The sequence below is a fragment of the Gopherus flavomarginatus genome, chromosome 4 (genome assembly GCF_025201925.1).
Source record: "Gopherus flavomarginatus isolate rGopFla2 chromosome 4, rGopFla2.mat.asm, whole genome shotgun sequence".
Lineage (NCBI taxonomy): Eukaryota > Metazoa > Chordata > Testudines > Testudinidae > Gopherus > Gopherus flavomarginatus.
Genome location: NC_066620.1, coordinates 129,278,041 through 129,300,917, shown reverse-complemented (window position 1 = coordinate 129,300,917; position 22,877 = coordinate 129,278,041). Strand labels below are relative to the sequence as shown.

Genomic DNA, 22,877 nt, shown 5'->3' with positions numbered 1-22,877 from the left:
TCCATTGTTCGCTCCAATTGGAAGCCCCACCCCCTCCTTTGTCTGGCGGCGCCGTGATTGGTCGGCGACGGGCAGGGGGTTGCCGTCAGCCCTCGGAAAGCCCATTCATCTGTGCACTTGGGCGTTGGACTCCGCATCTTATTAGCAACCAGGGAGATTTCTCCATTTTCCCCTTGTCTACAGTACGGCTACAAATCTGGGATTTTTTATTACTTCTTTTTACTAAACTTGGGCTCTTTTTTTTTTTGCTCGACTTTTTCCCCTCCTTTTCCCCCCTTCCTCCTGTGCTGCCGCTTTTTGATCTCTTCAACTTAAATTTTTAAAAAGGAGTGCATATAAATCGGTTCTGTTCTCTCTTCTGTGTTCCCCCCCCCTCTGGTGTGTGTGTGCGTGTGTGTGTTGCTGCTCGCCCAGTATTTATACCAATCCAACGCTCTTTGTTTCCCCTCCTTTTGGATCTCTTGAGTTTCTTTGTTGAATAAGACAGCATGGGTGCCCAGTTCTCCAAGACCGCTGCAAAAGGCGACGCCGCTGCTGAGAAACCTGGGGAAGCGGTGGCTGCATCTCCTTCCAAGGCGAATGGACAGGTAACCAACCCCTCAACCTCAAACCTACCCCCCCTTTTTTTTTAAACGGCAAAACTTGCATCCTTTGCATCCTGTTTAATTTTTCCTCCCCCTTTGAGGTGCCTTGAGCATATTAGATGGAGAATACGGCCAAAGCCTTTATCTTGAAAACTTGATGCAAAGAAATGGCTTTTTCACTGTTTTATTGGAAGGGGTGGGGGAGAGGAAGGGTTCTATAGACCCGATTTTTTTTTCAATGGAGTGGAGCAGATAAAAATCACTGGTGCGTTATTTGAGTGGGGTGCAAGCTGCTTGTAAACTGAGGAATGTGATACTGAGTTGGCTTTTCTGTCCATTTCATCTCAGTGCATTAGCTTTATTCCCCTGAAGACGTTTGTCTGTGAATAGCCAAAAATGCCCCTGATGGGGGGTGGATTGGTAGATAGTATGAGATTTGCTCTCTGCAGTGCAAACTGGCAGTGGTGAGGTTAGGGGAGGGAAGTGGCATGCCCGTGGGTACCCTGTTGGGGAGATCGCTGTGCTTCTGGGAGATGGCTGGCTGGAAAAGGGAAGGGGTAGCGAAGCACGCTCTTCTCCATGTTGTTGCATGCCTGCCTCGCCCCTACTCCTCTACGGATCCGGGCTCAATCTACGATTTAAACCATGGGGGGCTGACTTGCTCTGGGAGGCTTTTCGCGTCACTGCTGTTTCAACACACTCCGGACTTGGGGGATGGGGGTGACTCTTGGCGTTGCACTAACGTGACCCTCATCTCTGCCATCCCCGCCCCCCGTGCAACAGGGGTAGCGGCGCTGGTCGCACCGCCTGGGCTGCGCTGGAGTCGAGTGGCGCCTGTATCTGAACACCGGGTACTCCCGCCACGCCTCTGAGCAGCTGCTGCTGGAGCCAGCCGGGCTCCGCCGTCCTCCGGAGAGGCTTTAGACTCGTTAAAAATGCAAATACAGCGAGAGGCGGGGGAGCGTCTTTTAACCAGCCAGCAGGGGGAGGGAAGCCACGTCTTTATTTTGATTTTATTGCTGGCTGAAGGGGGCGTGAAACGGACGCAAGGACCGAGGCGAGCTTTGTTCGCCTTTCTGCTCAGCTGCGCTGCTGCTGGACAAGGCGTGCGAGAGCCCCGCAGCCCGCCAGCTGCTCTCCTCTTCTTCCCTGCCCCCTCCCCTCCGGCCTTCTCCGGCCCGGCTCTGCAAGCTGGAGTCACAGTGCCCTCTGCCGGCGGAGAGCCGCTCTACCCGGCCTGCCTGAGGCCCGCTGGAGCTGCAGTGATTGGAGGGCTTGCTGCCCTGCCGGGGCTTGCTGATGCGTTGGCTTTTTCAACCACACAGGCGTCCCCGGCGTACCCTATGAAAGCAGGCGGGGGCGTGGCTTGGTGCTGGTTTTCCAGTGCAGCTCCAATGGGCTGCGCTCCCGAAGCCTGGGCTGGGGAGAAGGCAGGGCTGTTGATTTTGAAAGAGCCCAGTGCTGCCTTCTCTCGAGAGGAGCAATGGCGAGTCTGCCCATTGCAACTGCTGGCTTAGGACCCCACTGTTTCTGTAGTTAATCACTTGATCTGATCAAATCCTCAAACTGGTATAATTGTTCAAATCATGCCTTAGTATTGGCATAACATGGCAAGTATTCTTAAAGCAGTCAGTACTGTCTGATCCATCCAGTTTTGTCTAAAAGTGCAGACTCTGGTTAAGGGAAATGAGCTGTTGAGCTTGGGATATGGCTGAGAAGCAGATCTTTCTCCAATAACACTGAGTTGTTTTCTTCCAGGAAAACGGCCATGTAAAGGTGAATGGTGATGCCTCTCCAGCAGCTGCTGAGGCAGGCAAGGAGGAAGTCCAAGCAAATGGCAGTGCACCTGCTGAAGAGACAGTGAAGGAAGAGCAAGCCTCTTCTGAGCCTGCCTCTGAGAAGGAGGGAACAGAAGCAGAGAGTACTGAACCAGCCTCGCCTGCTGAGGGAGAGCCCTCCTTGAAGGCAGAGGAGGGGGCTACCCCTTCTTCCAGCAATGAGACCCCGAAAAAAAAAAAGAAGCGCTTTTCCTTCAAAAAATCCTTTAAGCTAAGTGGCTTCTCCTTTAAAAAGAACAAAAAGGAGGCTGGGGAAGGAGCAGAGAATGAAGGTGCAGCTGCCTCTGCAGAGGGAGGGAAAGATGAAGCAGCTACTGCTCCAGAAGCAACAAGCAATGAGGAGGGTAAATCTGCTCAGGAGGAGTCCTGTGCTGCTGCAGCTAGCGGCACGGAGGAAACAAAGGAGGAGACTGGTGACTCTCAGGAAGCAAAATCAGAAGAGACAGCACCAGAGAAGCCTGCGGGAGAAGAGGCCAAGCCTGTTGAAGAGCAAAAGCCTGAGGATAAACCAGAAGAGGCACCAGCTGCCTCTGCCCCTAGTGCTACAACTGAGGCCACTTCAACTGAACAAGAGGCACCCAAAGTAGAAGAGGCAGCACTTCCTACACAGGAAGTCCCATCTGAGTCTAGTCCAGAAGCCCCACCAGCTGAATCGGCAGAGTAAACATGGCAATTTTGAGATAATCGAAGAACTTTTCTCCCCCTGTTTGTTTGTTGGAGTGGTGCCAGGTACTGGTTTTGGAGAACTTGTCTACAACCAGGGATTGATTTAAAAGATGTCTTTCTCTTTTTTTCTCTCCCCACAGATCCCATCTCAAATAATTCTGTTACCACCATTCCAACAGGTAGAGGGGAGACTAAACACCTCCCTCTGCCTTGTTCCTTTTTTTTTTTTTTTGCATCAGTATTAATGTTTTTGCATACTTTGCATCTTTTATTCAAAATGTAAACTTTCTTTGTCAATCTATGGACATGCCCATATATGAAGGAGATGGGTGGGGTCAATAAGGGATATCAAATGAAGTGATAGGGGCCACAGTGAGGAATTAGTGGTGCACATAATTGCCAAGAGTGTGCCACAAGAAATGATGTAAGGGGTTAGTCTTTTTTAAAAGAAAGTTATTACAATGTATTTTGTGAGGCAGATGTTCTATAAGGTTTACAACACTACAAGTCTTGACTAAGAAGGAAAGGAAAAAAATCAATACCCAGAAAAAAATCATAGTCTTAGGAATTCATTTAAACCATAGGAACTTTTCACTTATCTCATGTTAGCTGTACCAGTCAGTGATTAAGTAGAAATACAAGTTGTATAGGCTTTATTGTTTATTGCTGGTTTATGACCTTAATAAAGTGTAATTATGTATTACCAGCAGGGTGTTTTTAACTGTGACTATTGTATAAAAACAAATCTTGATATCCAGAAGCACATGAAGTTTGCAACTCTTTCCACCCTGCCCATTTTTGTAAAACTGCAGTCATCTTGGACCTTTTAAACACAAATTTTAAACTCAATCAAGCTGTGATAAGTGGAATGGTTACTGTTTATACTGTGGTATGTTTTTGATTACAGCAGACAATGCTTTCTTTTCCAGTTGTCTTTGAAAATAAAGGAAAACTCTTCAGATGCAATGGTTTTTGTGTAGCATCTTGTCTATCATGTTTTTGTAAATACTGGAGAAGCTTTGACCAATTTGACTTAGAGATGGAATGTAACTTTGCTTACAAAAATTGCTATTAAACTCCTGCTTAAGGTGTTCTAATTTTCTGTGAGCACACTAAAAGCGAAAAATAAATGTGAATAAAATGTATAATTTGGTTGTGTCTTTTATGGATCCTCTGACAGCTATAAAGGGACTACCAAGTATGGCTTAAACTTGCATAGAGAAGGATCTTGTGTGCCATTAATGCTATCTTTAGAAATGGCTTAGAATTTTGGATTCAGTAATATTCTAAGTCTTTATTATGAAGAAATTTATAAGCAATATCTCCAGATGGCCTCTGCTTGTTTTGAACAAAAGACTGGAAGCCAATCTGAGAACATGATGGCATAGTAAGACTGCCATTGCCCAGGTTCCATCTTGATTTGAGACCAGTTGTATACAACAGACTCTATTCCTACCTCTTAAAGTTAATATTTGACTTGGATTTTATTGGGTAAGGTGTTTATTATATGGTCTTAGGCCAAATTTTTCTGAACTGGTTGCCTAGAGTTAGGCACTGAAATAAATGGTCCATTTGTTTTTTTATGCCACTTCTACTTGTCTAGTTTTAGACAACCAGTTTGAAATATGTAGCGTAAAAACATTTGTGGTTTTCTTGCAGTCTGCTCAGCATCTAAAAGCAATATTTTTTTTCAAACATGTTACTCCTAACTACAAATGAGTTACAAAGGGGATTGCTAAATTTGTCTATAAAAAATATTCACTTGGTGCTTGCCTTTAATTGTTCGGATGTTTGGCTAATTTCCAGCATATTGCTCAGGGCATGTTATGCCTTAATAAAACAGTAGGCTTATGTAAAAGTAGCAATGGTGTTCAGAGGGTGGAAATTGATTCAAGAATCTTTCTCCTAAGTTTATAGGAGAGAGTTTAGTATTACACTTGCTTCCATCAAAATTTTTAGCAGAATCTTTCTTTGGAAGTAATTATGATTCATTTTATGAGAAAATGGCACATTAGCACCTGGTTCCCAAAAGAACTGAATTAACTGCATTGGATTCCTGCTGAATGCATACTTATTTTTATTCAGCTGTCTACCATTTTAATTTTGGCTTGTATGTACACTAGTCATCCTGGTATTTCTCTATAGTTTTAGATATGTATTGAATATTATGCTGTAATGGCCATGGGATGAAATAAATGGATGTAAAATGAGATCCTCCACACCAGTGTCATTCTTGGAGTACATCTATTGAAGGTGTTCATTTTATAACCATTTTACTCAAGATTTTTATAATATGGTTTAAAAACAACAACAAAAAACTGTTCAAGACATTTGATGTCTTGGCCCTATACTCAATGTCATATTTTTTAAATACATTCCTTTATATTTAAATTGAAGGTTTTTGTTTTGTGTGGTGTTTTTTCCCTCCCTCTTGTCAAGTTGTCAGGAAGAACCAAATCACTGCATTCCCTTCACAGAACAATAGTCAATACTTGGTGAATGTGTTTTAAACTGTTTACCAAGAAAACATTTTATTACTATGTAACTATTGCAGTGTTTCAATAAAAATGCTAATATTACTCTTCAGTAATAGCTACTGTAACTGTTTCATTGGAGTTCAAATCCATTTGAAATCTTGAAATTAGATACCTTTGTGACTTGCAAGAGCTGTTGGAAACCTGACAGGATTAAACAGTTCTCTTAGGCTAAATCATAAGGCTTTTTTCTTAGGCAAAATTCTTACTAAAATCAGCTTTGCCTGAATAAGGACTTCAAGATTCAGCCCCTTAAATTTATTATTGGATTAAAATGAGGGGCCTTTCTTACTCATGGTTAAAACTCATTACCAAAACCCCCTTCAAGTTCTTACATCATGTCTAAGCTGCATTTTAAAGTCTCCATAATAGCAACGTTTCTAGTGAAGTGATCCGTGTTGAATATTTATCCCTAGTTCATGAATGGGAAAGTGTAAGACTTAATTCATTTGATTTCACATAAAATAAAACGGGGGGGGGGGGGAGAAGGGAAGAAATGTAATTTAAGTTATATCTGCCATTAGAGTAGGTCCATCTTCCTATGTAAGTGTATACAATTGTTTTCTGGAAATCAGTAATACTCATATAAACATTTCTGCTGGTGCACTTAGGCCCTCACTAAAACCCCCCTCCTCCTATAGGTTGTAAACATTCTCTTAAGTTTATGCCTTCATTCTGTGAGGGGGAGGATTTGTTTCCAAATGGTTTAAAGGCAAAAACTTTAATGACAGACTCATTCTAAATGGGCATTCCAGAAGTAAAATTTAGCATTTTAAGTTCAGCAAAGGTTTTGTTTTTGAAGTGAGGTATTTTGTACAACTCTGCTTTTACCTTAAGAATACAACTGTAGATTGCCGCCCTTACAGTAACACCTCCCAGCAATAGTAACTGAATTCAGGGCATAGTAACATGTACTGCACAGTGAGGGTGGCAAAATGTCCTCTTTCAAGATCCACAGTTCAAATGTTGGTTGAAAGTAAATTTTTAAGAGGTTGAGTACTATGTGTTTCATATACGAATATGCAGTCATTGGAAGCAGCCTAGCTGTAAGTTATGACAATTATTTTTTACCCCTATTAATTCAATAAGGTAGAATGGAGTATATTTTAGTTTCATGAAGTAGGCAGCAGGTGGAAATAGTATGTTTTTATAATGAACTTTAGGCAGAAGGGTTGACATGTTGGCCACCTACAGTTCAAAGGAGTTCACCTAACTTGTAATGAGTATGAACTCTTGCAGCTATAAGTAGTCCAAATGGAACATGCTTGTTGGAATATGCAGCTCAGTGTACCTTGAAAAAGTAATTTAGGAGGTGGTGCTATAGGCTACTACAGGTGGTCCAACCTTTTTGGTCCCAGGGGCCAGATGCTAGGGTTGGGGCACCTCTGGTCCACATACAGAAATACATGGTCCAAAAAATGACATCCTCCATGCAGTGTGATGACATGAGCACTGTGGAGGATGCTATTTTATAGAGCAGATCTGCTACTGGGGAGGGTGAATGTATTTGGGGGCTGCATGGAACTGGCTTGTAAGGCACCATTGGCCCACCCATAGGTCATTGCTGCAGTTAATGTCATATCTGCATTAGCTAGCCTTTGGAGAAATTAAGGTTGCGCTGTGCTATGGATATCCAGTGGCTTTTCATATTTGAAGATCTGAAAAAGGCAGCTCTAGCACTGTGTTGTTTCATGAATAGTGTACCCAGACAAGTGTTTCTTCATGGTCAAGTGGCAAAGCAGTTAGCCACAGATATCTGTGTGATACAGCTGCAGGATAAAAAGGCACACAAAGTTTGAACAGAAGAGAGCCTGACACCTGTTAAAGCACAGAACTGGGAGTCAGGAGATTTGGTTTTTTCCATTTCCTGGGTCTGCTGTGTGAAAATGAGCAAGAGATTTCACGTCAAAGTGCCTGTGATAATATGGGGATAATGATAACGAACAAGGGTGATGTGAAGGTTAATTAATCTTTTCAGAATGTGTTGAAATCCTCTTACAGAAGGCACTATAAATATTATCTATACAGTTTTTACTCCATGTTAAAGGATAACATGACTGGCCACAACAGAACTTTACTACATAGTAGTTTAATAGAAAAGACACATGATCCATAGAAGATCAGCTCCCTAAGCTTAAACAGAACTTAAAAGAGGTCAAATCATTACTTAGGCAAAATGGATATAGGAGATGATGACAATTTTGCCTAAGAAATGCAGATTCAGTGTAATTTTCCTAGAGGAAAGCATAACAGTTTTAGCAAGAGAGGGGTTGCAACTTGCAGAAGTGAGCTATTAAAGTTACCAGGGTTAGCTATTATATCATTAATGTATAGGTAAGTATCCCAGACCTCACTTAAGTTATCACATATCTCTGTGTATGAGTGGAGCTAACATGGAAACAGAAAATTCCTTTCCTTCTTTGAACCTACTGAGTGATATGGGCACCATTTTTTTTTTCTTGCACTGTAGTGGGGTTGTGAATGCATTCCACACCAATTTTTATTTATTTTCTTCCTCAGTTCCTTACACTCATTCACATGGCTGTGCGTGTTCTAGCCTCCACCTGAGAAGAGCTAGAAAAGTGTAGCCCATCAATACAGCTTCTTAAAGGCTTTTTTACAATTCATCAGACACCTTGATAACAATACACATTTAATACTTGTTGCTAGTGTGGATGTAGACACCAGGGTGAACCGAGGTTTGTTTTTGATAACTGTACTAGCCAAATGAGGCTATAGACAAAAAAGTTCATAGTTTAATTTTTATAATATAGTTCTCTGGAGGGGGGGGGGGGAATGTTAATACATTGGTCAGGAAAGTCATGCTAGATCAGTGGTTCCAATAACTGCAAAAAGTGACTTGCTAGCATAAACCAATTTAGTTAGCTCAGTGCAAATTGTGTGTAGACCAGCCTAAGCATTTACATTTGATAACTGAAAAGATACTCTGAAAAGTGATTTAGAGTGCCCAGGAAACAAAGTCCATCCAGTAACTGACCCTTAATAGAAGGCTTCCCTTTGGAAGAGAGAGCACTTTGATACACAAAAGTAGAAGGGCAATGTACACAAAGCCTTTGAATAAAACTAGATTTCCCTCTGCTGTTAGAACCAGAGTAGAAAAGAGAAACCATAGTTCGTTAGGCATGAAGCCACCACTTTTTCTCTAGGAAAACTACAATTTTAATACAAGACACAGAGCCTCCTCTACAATGCTAATTTGAAACCCATGAGAAAATCATTGTGGAAGCAAGATCCAAAATTGACTAAGATTAAGAAAAATATTTGGACCAGACAGTTGCTTTACCAGTTTATGTAATTCAGGAGCCTGTTCGAGCAGTTTTGATAAATACTGCCCTTTCAAGTAAATTGAGCACCAAATAAAGTCCACCTATATATCTCTCCATAATCTTACACAGTGGTATAACAATGGGATGGAAATTAGAAAAGATAAATGAACAAGAGTGTTTTTTCCCCCTCTAGTGAATAGAGGAACTCGGTCTCATTCTTATGTCTTTTCAACACTCTATATACGAGTTCAGTTCCTAATCGAAGTCCAGGTGGAAAACTTGCAAAAATAACACTTCCTAAGTCCATTAAAACTATTTCTATGGATACTACTTCAGATTAGTAGAATTTTGTTTTAACATCTCACCATCTGAGATTCTGGCTGTTTAATATCCCAGATTACTGAATGCCGGTTAGAGAAAAGGTATTATTGGAATGTCAAATAAAGATATAATAATTTACAGGTAGGATTTTCCAAAGCACTTGTTGGCCTAATTCTTCTCTGCTTTTAAAAATCCCACCCTAAATAGTTCTAGAGCTAAAATAAAAATTAAATGTGTTAATAGAGATATACCAGCACATCCTGGCATTCATATAATATGTGAGAAAATGATTCTATGTGAGTAAATTGACAAACAATGACACACGCAACCAAACCAGTGACATTAAAAACGAGCAATGCTGCTGTTACAGGGCCACTTGGTAATGAAAATGAAAATTTACACTCATTCCTACAACAGGACCAGGAGTGAAGGTTAGAATCGGCATCTGGGGTCACAAGACACTGCCAGATACTCCTATATTTTTCCCCTGTGTTAAATGAATTTAGTGCTTGATAACCCTGTAGACTAAAGTACGGTATCTTAAAAAAAAACAAACAGTTGTAAGGTGCCTATTGGAGCAATTAGGTATATTTTACATAAAATAAGTTAAATTTTAATAAATTGCTGATATTTAATTGAATTATCCCTCTAAAATAATATGTCTAGAAAATCCCTCCAAAAGTATATATTTTATTGCCTATATGCTACCGGTGTAGAGAGAAGTGACACCATATCATTACAAGATTATAAATGAAACCACCAATTTTATTGTAAAGCTAGGGAAAGTCACCTTTCCAAAGACAGAGCAGGATCAACAACACCCGCCTCCAGTCCAAGATGAAGGAGTTCAAGTCTATCCAGCCTGATGCTCAGAATCGCCACAGTAAACATAATATAATCTAAAGAAGCTTGAAGAAGGACTTCTGAGTTCATAACACTTATGTTATACCGAAGCTATGATAGTCACTTACACCCAGATTTAGGCATTGCTGTACTCAACATTGCAATGCCTAAGCTAATTAAAGAACCTAAGGCTCAGTCTACACTTAAAATTTAGGTTGATTTAGCTACAGTGCTGAGGGGTATGAAAAATCCACACATCTAGGCTGACATAGATAGCTATGGCACCCAACACCCAGTATCGACACAGCAAGGTAAACAGAAGAATGCTTCTGTCAACTTAGCTACCTCACTTGGGGAAGTGGAGCACCTACAGTGAAAATCCACTGCCATCAGTGTATGCTGCCTCTATACTATAAGCTTGCTACAGTGCCATAGCTATGTTGTTGTTGCACCTATAGTGTAGACACACCCTAAGTCTCATTTTTCAAAATGACTAAGGGTACGTCTACATAGCAGAAAAAAAAACAACAACAAAAACCAACAAACCCACAGTGCAAGTCTTGGAGCCTGGGCCAACTGACGTGGGCTCATGCAGCAAGGCTAAAAATAGCAGTGTAGACATTTGGACTCTGATCCAGGCTCTGAGACTCAGTGAAGGGGGAGGGTCTTAGAGCCTGGGCCCAAGCCCGAATGGCTACACTGCTATTTTTAGTTCTACAGTGCTAGTTCAAGTCAGTTGACCCAGTTTCGGAGACTACTGCCATTTTTTTTTTTTTTTTTTTTTTTTTTTTTGCTGCGTAGGTGTATGCTTAGGCATGAAGGCATGTAGATCTTATTGAAAATCATTCTTTAGAAGTTGGTCCCATAAAAAAATTCTCTATAATTCACTTACCATGTATAGCGCAGAGCAACCAAGTGCAGGAAGCATCATTTATGGCTCTAAATACAGGAGATGCCAAAGAGGTCCCTGGGATTTCAGGAGCAATAATATAGTTGTTTATATTTGTGGCATGGCTGGGATGAGGAGCACAGGTAGCTGGTGTTACTCCGTTTAAGAAGCAGCTGGTTCAAAGTTCACAGCTTAGTGCAAAGCATAACAATAAGGGTATCACCGGAGGAAAACTTGAATGCTAGGCATTACCCATGGCATGGAGCAAAGATGCAAAGGAGTGATGGGCGGACCAGTGGCAAGTGAGATTCTTACATCCTGCATCGACTCATTGGAACATTCACATTGTAACGATGAGATAGTTTAAAAATGAAAATAATAAATCAGTGAATGGTGGTCAGATCCCCAATTCTTAAAGCAGATTAATGCTGAGGGTGTGGTAATAGAAGGCAACTTAACACTGGCTAATCTGAAAGGGTTGGCTCTGAAACCAGCCTAGTCACCTCCACTCTCTTAAAAGTGATTATTCAAAAATACCTATATTATTGGAGTGTCCCAATTCAGCTGTAAGGCCTTATTTTGCTGGCCTCTGCAGAAGCAGAAAACAGACAATCCCTGCCCTGGATGGCTTGCAATCTGAATGCCAAAAGGGTCAGCCTATTTCACTTCCTACTATTGTTAAAGTCACCAGTTCCTGTTTGTGTTATAGTTGATTGTGATTTAAAGGGGATTCTTCTATCCATTTCCATTTTTTAAGCACTATGTGAGTCTGGCTTGCACCTCTCTTTTCATACCTGTTGCTGCTTATCTTCATAAAGGTTGAACCATGATCCAAAAGACTGTATCATCAGAGTTGCTCAGTGCATGGATAGCCCTGGATGTTTTCATAGATTCAACAGTGATGAACATGATAGAAACAGATAAGATTAAATTAGAATTGGCCATTGAGGGGAAACCCTTAAAATGAAGGGGGTGAAAAAAACACATTATTGAAAGCTCTGTAGTGACACTATGAGGCCACTTTGATGTAATGCAATTGAAATAAATTTCACTTTTAAATCTGTCTGTTTCACACACTATCAATCAGGAATTAATATGATCAGTGTTTTTTGTTTATTTTGGTTCAGAAGGGTTCTTTTGTATGTAGAGATATAACCTTTCCTTTTTAGAAAAATGTTTTAGCTACCTGATGATGATACAATCAGTTGATTGAAAGTTGTAGTATTAAAAGGTACATGTTGAAAGTTGAGATTTTTCCTCTCTTTTTTTCCTGATTAAAAAGGTGTTTTAAGGATCTAATTGATTCCCTGAAAAGTTTTCACCCTTAGCTGTGAACAGTAATAACTAGTCTGGTGAGTGCAAGTTATACTTTTCCTCTGACACATGCTTGCTTTAAATATCTGTTCTAACCAATACATTATAAAAAGCAACAGAATTTGCTGGGGACTTGCTTCAGACACAACTACTCAACTCCTCTACAACTGAACTGAAGATCTAACATGATTTGGGGTTTTAAAAGGATACTATCAAGGCATTTTTCATGTTATAGATATCAAAGTCATCCCTGAGCTGCATTTGGCTTAAATGCAGGCTGAAATGATTAAGGCACCTCAGTTTCCATAGCCAATGATACACAATGGAATGATGTGGCTAGCACCATCTTTGACTCCCTAACCTGATGGATCAGGACCCATTTGCATCTAAATGGCCTTTCTGTGTGAGATCGAGTGAAATGCAAACCCATGACCCTGGGATTGTAGATGAGCACCAAAACTACTCAGCCATGTATGTATATATAGCTGTTGTAAAAGCTTCTTGGAAATATAAAAGATAATTTTTTTATAAACATGCTTTCTCAGTTATTTATTATGCATACATGGCCTTTAGTTTGTTAGGCTGTTGCCACACTAGGCATTTCAGCCATATATGTTAAACAGGCATGGAACATAGCTATCCTCGTTGCTCCATTTCATGTGGTATTGAAAATGATGGTCCCACCTGTTTAGACAAGTAGCTGAGTTAGACACTGGTTCTAGCAAACGATACTGGACTCTGACAGAATGGTCTTATCCATAGTAACAATTTTAATAAATTCACCCGACTCCACTCTTGCACCACCAATATAAAGCTCCTGTGATGCTAGCAATGGTAGGAGTAGTAGTGTAGGCTGTCTGATGGCATTTCTACCACCATGTTATCTAAGCCTGCTCTAGTGGTAAAAATGCTGGTGGCTGATGTATATTAATCCTTTCGATATTGTTAATATCATTGGAGAGCAATGGCAGAGCATTTTCCTAAAATTGTCATGATTGGCTGTGCCTATCAGTCCTTGAGGTATTTAGCACTCTTTGCTGCCAAGTGTGTTGGCGTTGTCTATCCACAACAATGGGACATTTTTGTAGAGGGAGCAAGAAGAGCTATGTTTGACACACATTGTTTAACAAAGCTGAAAATCCTAATGTAGACACAATATCAGGTCAGGGATTTTTAATAGTCTCCAGGTGACAGACATTTTTCCCCACCAGAAAAAGACAGACAGAAAGAATTTGCTTTGAAAACAAATCACATATATAAAGAATTATACAGACTTTGCAACAAAAAAAAAGAACATACGAAAAATGTGGGCAACATATAGGGCCTGTTTCTCTGAGGGGTAATTCTACATTTTGTGGAAGGAAGAAATTTTTCTCTGGCAGGTTGATTTTTAAAATAACCAGCAGTAGTTTAAAGCTGTTCCTAGGTTTGGAATCTAAGAGTAAATGCCTGGGAAATGGATTGGAAGGGAAAAGGCAGGTGAGGCAGTCAAAGGTACATTTATCACATGCCTGTGCAATTTATTGCATGGCTGTCACCTACACACATATTATATGCAGATAAGCCATATCTGCTTTATACCTCAACATTTTATTGTTTTTATATCTAAAGAAAGGGAGAAGAGCAGTGGAGAAGAAGCATAGATTGGTCAGGTGATTCAAAGTGGTTTGAACCATCTGTGTGTCTACACACACCCAGAGAGCAGATCAGGGCAACTGAGGCAGAAGGTCCCAGAAACATCCAATTGAAATTTTCCTGAAACTTTATAGAAAGCAAGTATTATGGGTAAACAGTTTTGCATGTCTCACATAATCATAACTTGAGAGCTGAGCCAATCACAACTGAAGGGTAAGGAGGCTATAAATAGAGGAGCTGAAGAGAGTTCTGTATTGGGTAATCAATGCAAGACCAAGAAAGGTGTTTGCTGTCAGCAGGATCTCAGCACCTGTAACATTTTGGCTACAGATTTCTCATCTGACTACAGGCTGATGAGAGCAAGTCACCTATTAACTAAATAACTGAATGTTGCCAGCATTAAGGAGCCATCAGACTTTTGCTGACAAGAGTAGCACTTAGATTTCTGACTGAGACGCTGTCATTTCCTTTCAAGCCCTGAAGAAATTCAGGTGACACATACTACATTTTAGGTCACATTACAGACTGAGAAATCATCTCGGAAAGAAGATCAGAGGGGAAAGAATGTGTTCAATGTTAAATGTGTTCAATAAAATACAGAAGTATTAGTGTTATGCTAAAACACTGTTGTAATGCAGATGTTAAAAAAAATCATGAATGTATAACAATTGCAACAGAGTAGTGGAATTCTGTATAGGAAGAAACATTAATAGATTTACTATCTAATGGTTGTGGTTTTAAAAGTTACGTTAGAAATATTTCAAATACTATTTACAATGTGTTTATGTACATCAGATGTCAATGTTGTATCCTAAGCAATTGTGTAGTGTTCTCTGACACTTATCTTCAGGGTTCTGACTCTGTTATGCTTTCCAAGAAGTTCTGAAAGGACAGAAATTCTTCAGCAAAAGTTAAACTGAGAGGTGCGGGAAAGGATATATAATAGTAGTTGTACATAATTTACCTTATCACCTGTCCCATATACACATACCATTAATAGTGACAGATTTGGTTCTTGGGTGTGCTCATTCATGTAGCTAACTTGGAACAATGAGGAACCCCAAACATACATCAAAGGATGGAATTTGTCAACAAGAAATTTGATTTTAGCATTAAGAAATGTTAATATTATTTTAATATGGTCACAGGTAGAATCCCTGACCAAGACTGGAACCCCATTGTGCTAGGAACTGAATATGCGCATAGCATGAGCCAATCCCTGCTCTACAGAGCCTTAATCTAAAAAGACAAGATGGATAAAAGTCCTGGAGAATGTAATGCTATGAATATCACCTCAGTCATTTACAGGTTGAGATCAAACCAAATGTCTCCCATTCAAACAAAAATGTCTGTCAGAAAGTCAACCATCTAGAACAGTCTACTACAATCAATCAGTAGTAAAGGTGATATATAGCTGAGTATTGTTACAGCCCATATTCACTAACATGCTGAACATCAGAGAGGGCAAATCAGAGCTAGGAAACTCATGGGCAAAAACAAGCAAGTACTCAATCCCCTTATGAGACCTCCCTTTCAGGAGGGTCCTCAACCACTGAAGAACAGTTCCATTCACCTCACAATCCTTAATCAGATGTACATGTGCAGCTTTATATGGAAAAAGTATTAACATACACATTAGACTGAGAAAGGTCTCTCTTTTTGAGAAACACTGTCTTACTGTTGTATTAGGTGTTCCACAGCATATATAACCATATATCTAGGAGGGAGTATAGTACTGAGTTTGGTGTTCTCCCTATTGTGGAAAATCAATCGTATGGTCGATTTTCCACAACATCCCCTAATTAATAACTCAGTAGTCACCTATGCATAAATCTATCCTATTTGGGAAGGATGAGAACAATTATCTTCGTACATCACCTTTGATTAATTGCAGGAGTGTCAGCACTCTTGCCTTGGGTTTGGGGGAACTGCTGTGAATTCGCACATTCCACAAATAGTAGCACACTACTTATATCTGTTCAGCGCATGGATTAAAAATCCGCTGGTCTCTGTTTTATGTCATCCTTATCAGTGGGCACGTGTACACTTTTGGATTGAACAGCTATGACTCTGTGTAAACATGATCGTTTCCACACAAAACCCCATAACTGAAAAAGTAGTGTGTCCGCAAACATTCATATGAACAGAAACTGGTCATCTGAATGAACACAAAACAACCAAAAGGAGCACAAATACTGCCAAATCCAATCACAAATTAGATGAAGTCAGATGTAGCAAACGAGCTAATGAACATGTTTTCCCATTACTTGATCAGTTCTATTTATTACAAAAACCTCTTAAAAACATACTTCAGGAGCGGATATTAGACACATGGGGTGGGGGGGGGGGAAGAAATCATCTGCTTATAGTTTCATATAATTATTTTCATGTTTGAATTATTTACTTTAGTCAGCAAAAATTTCTCATGGAAATTTGCATAAAGCTATTTTGCCCCCACTGAGCTATTCAGTAGGAAACACCACATAAATACATTTGCGCCACATAAATACATTTGCTTATATTTTCAGAGGTGTCAAATGAATAACTAGCTGATTTGGGTGAATACAACAATAATTCTGTCTTTTTTCAGTGGCTCAAAATTCTTAATTTATCCACCAACACCAGCTTCCACTTAAAGTAATGAGAGAGACCATAAGAATGGACATACTGGGTCAGACCAATAGTCTATCTAATCCAGTACTGGAGCTTCTTGGGGCTGTACAGAATAGGGCAGTTAAAATGATCCACCTTGTATTCTTTTCTGGGCTTCTGGCAGTCAGAAGTAGGGTTGCCCCAAATATGTAGATGCACCCTTGACCATCTTGGCTAGTAGTCATAGGTGGACCTATCTAATTTTTTTTTGGCCAGCACAAAATCCCATGGCAGTAAATTGCAAATGATAATTGTGCTTTGTGTGAGAAAAAAATACTTCCTCTTGTTTGTATTAAACATGCTGCCTTTAATTTTGTCAGGTGACCCCCAATTTTCCTATTGTTTGAAAAGGTAAACACTTCTCTATTTACTTTCCCCACACCATTCATGATTTTACAGCCCTATATCACATACCTTCCCCAACCCAAAACATCTCTTTTCTAAGCTGAACAGCCCTATGGCTTCCAGGTATGGAAGCTGTTCCATACTCAGGATCATCTTTGTTGCCCTTCTCTGAACCTTTTCCAGTTTCACTATATCCTTTTAAAGACAGGATGACCAGAATTGCACACAGTATCCAAGGAGTGGGCACACTATGAATTTATGTAGTGGCATATTAATATTTTCTGTCCCATTCCTAGTGGTTCCTAACTTTTGGTAGCTGTTTTGGACTGCTGCTGAGCATTGAGCTGAAGTTTTCAGAGAACTATCCATGATGACTCCAAGATTTATTTCTTGGATGGTAACAGTAACAGTTAATTTAGACTCCATCATTTATCCAGAACAAATCATATCAAACCAACCTAATAGCCTTCTTTGACAGGGTAACACGACTTGAGGATAAAGGGGAAGTGGTAGATGTGGTACATCTGGACTTTGGTAATGCTTTTATTACTGTCTCACATGACCTTCTCATAAACAAACTAGGGAAATATGACCTAGATGAAGCTACTATAAGGTGGATGCATAACTGGTTAGAAAACCATCCCCAGTAATTATCAGTGGTTCACAGTCAAGCTGGTAGGGCACATTGAGTGGGGTCCCACAGGGATCAGTTCTGGGTCCAGTGCTGTTCAAAATCTTCATCAATGATTTAGATAATGGCATAGACAGTACACTTATAAAGTTTGTGGATGATACCAAGCTGGGAGGAGTTGCAAGTCCTTTGGAGGGTAGGATTAATATTCAAAATGATCTGGACAAACTGAAGAAATGGTCTGAAGAAAGTAGGATAAGAACATAAGAACGGCCGTACCGGGTCAGACCAAAGGTCCATCTAGCCCAGTATCTGTCTACCGACAGTGGCCAATGCCAGGTACCCCAGAGGGAGTGAAGCTAACAGGCAATGATCAAATGATCTCTCTCTCCTGCCATCCATCTCCATCCTCTGATGAACAGAGGCTAGGGACACTATTCTTTACCCTTCCTGGCTAATAGCCATTTATGGACTTAGCCACCATGAATTTATCCAGTTCCCTTTTAAACATTGTTATAGTCCCAGCCTTCACAACCTCCTCAGGTAAGGAGTTCCACAAGTTGACTGTGCGCTGTGTGAAGAAGAACTTCCTTTTATTTGTTTTAAACCTGCTACCTATTAATTTCATTTGGTGACCCCTAGTTCTTGTATTATGGGAATAAGTAAATAACTTTTCCTTATCCACTTTCTCCACATCGCTCATGATTTTATATACCTCTATCATATCCTCCCTTAGTCTCCTCTTTTCCAAGCTGGAGAGGCCTAGCCTCTTTAATCTTTCCTCGTATGAGACACTCTCCAAACCCCTAAACATTTTAGTTGCCCTTTTCTGAACCTTTTCTAGTGCTAGAATATCTTTTTTGAGGTGAGGCGACCACATCGGTACACAGTATTCGAGATATGGGTGTACCATGGATTTATATAAGGGCAATATTATATTCCCAGTCTTATTCTCTGTCCCCTTTTTAATGATTCCTAACATCCTGTTTGCTTTTTTGACCGCCTCTGCACACTGCTTGGATATATTCAGAGAACTATCCACGATGACGCCAAGATCTTTTTCCTGACTCGTTATAGCTAAATTAGCCCCCATCATATTGTATGTACGGTTGGGGTTATTTTTTCCAATGTGCATTTCTTTACATTTATCCACATTAAATTTCATTTGCCATTTTGTTGCCCAATCACTTAGTTTTGTGAGATCTTTTTGAAGTTCTTCACAGTCTGCTTTGGTCTTAACTATCTTGAGTGGTTTAGTATCATCTGCAAACTTTGCCACCTCACTGTTTACCCCTTTCTCCAGATCATTTATGAATAGATTGAATAGGATTGGTCCTAGGACTGACCCTTGGGGAACACCACTAGTTAACCCTCTCTATTCTGAGAATTTACCATTAATTTCTACCCTTTGTTCCCTGTCTTTTAACCAGTTCTCAATCCATGAAAGGACCTTCCCTTTTATCCCATGACAGCTTAATTTATGTAAGAGCCTTCGGTGAGGGATGTAAACCCCTCCTCTCTACACCATCGTCTCATCCACGCATTAAGACTCTGAAGCTCTGCCTGCATACCTGGCCCTGCACGTGGAACTGGGAGCCTTTCTGAGAATGCCTCCATAGAGGTCCTGGATTTCAGTCTCTTCCCTAGCAGCCTAAATTTGGCTTCCAGGACATCTCTCCTACCCTTCCCTATGTCATTGGTACCTACATGTACGACGACCACCGGCTCCTCCCCAGCACTACACATAAGTCTGTCTAGATGCCTCGAGAGATCCGCAACTTTCGCATCAGGCAGGCAAGTCACCATACGGTTCTCCCAGTCATCACAAACCCAGGTATCTATGTTTCTAATGATCGAATCTCCCATTACTAACACCTGCCTTTTCCTAGCAACTGGAGTTCCCTCTCCCGGAGAGGTAACCTCAGTGCGAGAGGCAACCCCAGCACCATCTGGAAGGAGGGTCCCAACTATGGGAAGGTTTCCCTCTGCTCCCATTGACTGCTCTGCTTCCCTGGGCCTTTCTTCCTCCTCAACAGCACAGAGGCTGTCTGAGCGGAGGTGGGACAATTCTACAGTGTCCCGGAAAGCCTCATCAACATACCTCTCTGCCTCTCTTAGCTACTCCAGTTCCACCACCCTGGCCTCCAAAGTCTGTACGTGGTCTCTGAGGGCCAGGAACTCCTTGCACTGACTGCACACATACGCCACCCACCCACAAGGCAGGTAATCATACATGCTACACTCAGTGCAATAAACTGGATAGCCCCCACTCTGCTGCTGGGCTTCTGCCTGCATTGTCTCCTAGTTAATGAAAGGGTGGTTTAAAGAAAGGAGTTTTGGAATATGGTTTGGTTCATAGGTTTTAAGGGGACTACAGGGGAACAGGTAGGACTGATAAGGGACCCCCCGTTCCTTCCCACTCCCCTTCCAAACTCCCTTGCAAAACTCCCTATTAGCAGCCCCTGGTCACAAGCTCCCTGGTTGCTTGTGCATGGCTTTATAAAGCCCTGGCCTGAGTTAATGCCCCACCCACTGATTAAGGCTCAGCCAATTACCAGAGGCTTCAAGCTTCCAAACCTCCCTTTGAAGCTCACGGCCTTCAACTGCCATCCACAGCACATGGTCCTTCAAACAAACAAACAGACTGACAAACACAAGCTCAGCACACACCAAGTAACCCACAAACACAAACACACACACACTACAGACAGTCACTTACCCCACAGATGCTGTATTTGCTCCTCCTTCACCTGGAGAACTCCCTTGCAAAACTCCCTGTTAGCAGCCCCTATTGATGAAAGTCAATAAGGACAAATGCAAACTACTCCACTCAGGAAGGAAAAATTAGTTATACATGTACAAAATGGAAATAACTGCCAAGGAAGGAGTACTGCAGAAAGGGATCTGGGGGTCATAGTGGAGCACAAGCTGAATATAAGTCAACAGTGTAACATTGTAGCAAAAAAAGCAAACATCATTCTAGGATGTATTAGCAGGAGCATTGTAAGCAAGACAGAAGAAGAAATTCTTTTCCTCCCTCTGCACTCATATGGCCTCAACTGGAGTATTGTGTCCAGTTCTGGATACCACATTTCAGGAAAGACATAGAGAAATTGGAGAAAGTCCAGAGAAGAGCAACAAAAATGATTAAAGGTCTAGAAAACATGACCTATGAGGGAAGATTGAAAAAACTGGGTTTGTTTAATCTGGAGAAGAGAAGACTGAGAGGGGACATAACAGTTTTAAAGTACTACATAAAAGGTTGTTACAAGGAGGAGGGAGAAAAATTATTCTCCTTAGCCTCTGAGTATAGGACAAGAAGCAATGGGTTTAAATTGCAGTAAGGGTGGTTTAGTTTGGACATTAGGAAAAACTTCCTAACTGTCAGGGTAGTTAAGCAGTGGAATAAATTGTCCAGGAAGGTCATGGAATCTCCATCATTGGAGATTTTTAAGAGCAGGTTAGACAAACACCTGTGCAGGGATGGTCTAGATCAGGGTTTCTCAAACAGGGGTCGCCACTTGTATAGGGAAAGCCTCTGATGGGATGGGACGGTGTGTTTATCTGCCTCATCCACAGGTCTGGCCGATCGCAGCTCCCACTGGCCACGGATTGCTGCTCCAGGCTAGTGGAGGCTGCTGAAAGTGGAGGCAGCTCCCATTGGCACAGAGCAGCAGTCAGGGGCTTTCCCTGTTTGAGAAACCCTGGTCTAATACTTAGTTCTGCCTTAAGTGCAGGGGACTGGATTAGATGTCCCTTCCTGTCCTACAATTCTTTGATTATGGATGGGTAGTTGGGATTATTTTTTCCATTGTACATTACTTATCTATGTTGAATTTCATCTGCCATTTTCTTTCCCAGTCACCCAGTTTTGTAAGATCACCCTGTAACTCTCCACAGACAACTTTGAACTCAAATATCTTGAATAACTTTTGTTTGCAGTTAGTGTAGCCATACTGGTCCCAAGCTATGAGAGAGGCAAGGTAGACGAGGTAATGTTTATTGGACCAACTTCAGCTGGTGAAATGTACATGCTTTCAAGCTCCACAAAGTGCTTCAGGGTGCTTCCTCACTTCCTTCCCTAGACCAGAAGAAGAGTTCTGTGTAGTTCAACAGCTATTACTTTCCTTCAGCAGAATTTGGTCCAATAAACACTATTACTTCACCCACCTTGTGTCTCTTGTAATCAGGGCCGGTGCAATCATTTAGGCAGACTAGGCGGTTGCCTAGGGTGCCAAGATTTGAGGGCGCCAAAAAGCGCACTCAAAATTTTTTTAAAATGGTTGAGCAGCCGCTGCTGCTGGAACAGAGAGGGAGTCTGAGCTGCCGCAGTCGTGCCTGCGGATGGTCGGCTGCTCGAGCAGCTCCGGTGGACCGCCCGCAGGCACCACTTATCACTGTTTGGAATGTTCAGTGTCCCCCTTAGAAATGCTAACAAGCTTATTCAGCGAAGTTTTGATGTACTTGATGCATGCTATGAGATCGTCAGTTAGGCATCAACGAGATAATTTAAGAGTAAATGTCTTTTTGTTTGAAGTACCACTGAACACTAATCTGTCCATTGCCCCCTCCCTCCTGTGTTACTGCTTGAAGCAGAATCCTGGGTAACAGTAATGGGGATGCTGGTAAAACCTTTTAAAATATTTCCCCTTTATAATGCCACATTTTTAATACAATTTTAAAATTAGATCCCATAATTTCAAGGCATCGATTTCCCCGTTTGGACGATTAAATTGCAATTGTCGGCATGAACATCATTTTAAAGCTGGGTTTTGAAAATCTAATTTAACTTCAAAAATTAATGACCAAAAGATGGGCACGTGAAGTAAGGTAAAAGTAATTAACCGAGGGTCTAGCATTCACTCCCAGCACCGCAAAAGAGCTGAGGGATTTCCAAAGAACTCCGACACCACTACAGTGTATCATTCAAACGTGATAACATAGTTACTACAGATAATAAATAATAAGTTACCTGGGATCGAAATAGATCTTTGTGAAAGGGAAAGCAGGAAACTTGTCTTTTTGATTACAGAATTATTTTGCTTCTGGATCCATTAAAATCATAACCGATCTTTTGGGGGAGGGGATGTGGGGAAGAAACTCTTTTCTCTACTAGGTTTGTTTATAGGCAGCTGAAAAGAAAAGTTAACCGGCTTTGCACAGAACTGAAACCTAAAGGTCTCTCTTCCCTCCTTCTCTACTCTGACCCCTCTGGGCTATTCCAAGTTAATTGTCATCTAATTGCCCAGCAAAGAAAGAGATAGTGGCAGCAATTAGGCATAACCCCCACCAGTTCAGGAGTCATTAACACAGTACAAAGATATGCTGCATGCTTTAC

General features: G+C 41.1%; 1 protein-coding gene across 1 annotated transcript; it reads left to right on the top strand.

Moving 5' to 3' along the window:
• Positions 1-103: 103 nt before the first annotated feature.
• On the top strand, positions 104-5,305 carry MARCKS (myristoylated alanine rich protein kinase C substrate). Its single transcript, XM_050949875.1, has 2 exons — positions 104-587; positions 2,343-5,305. The coding sequence occupies exons 1-2, from the start codon at positions 489-491 to the stop codon at positions 3,084-3,086; spliced, it is 843 nt and encodes a 280-aa protein (XP_050805832.1). The 5' UTR covers positions 104-488; the 3' UTR covers positions 3,087-5,305.
• Positions 5,306-22,877: the final 17,572 nt, after the last annotated feature.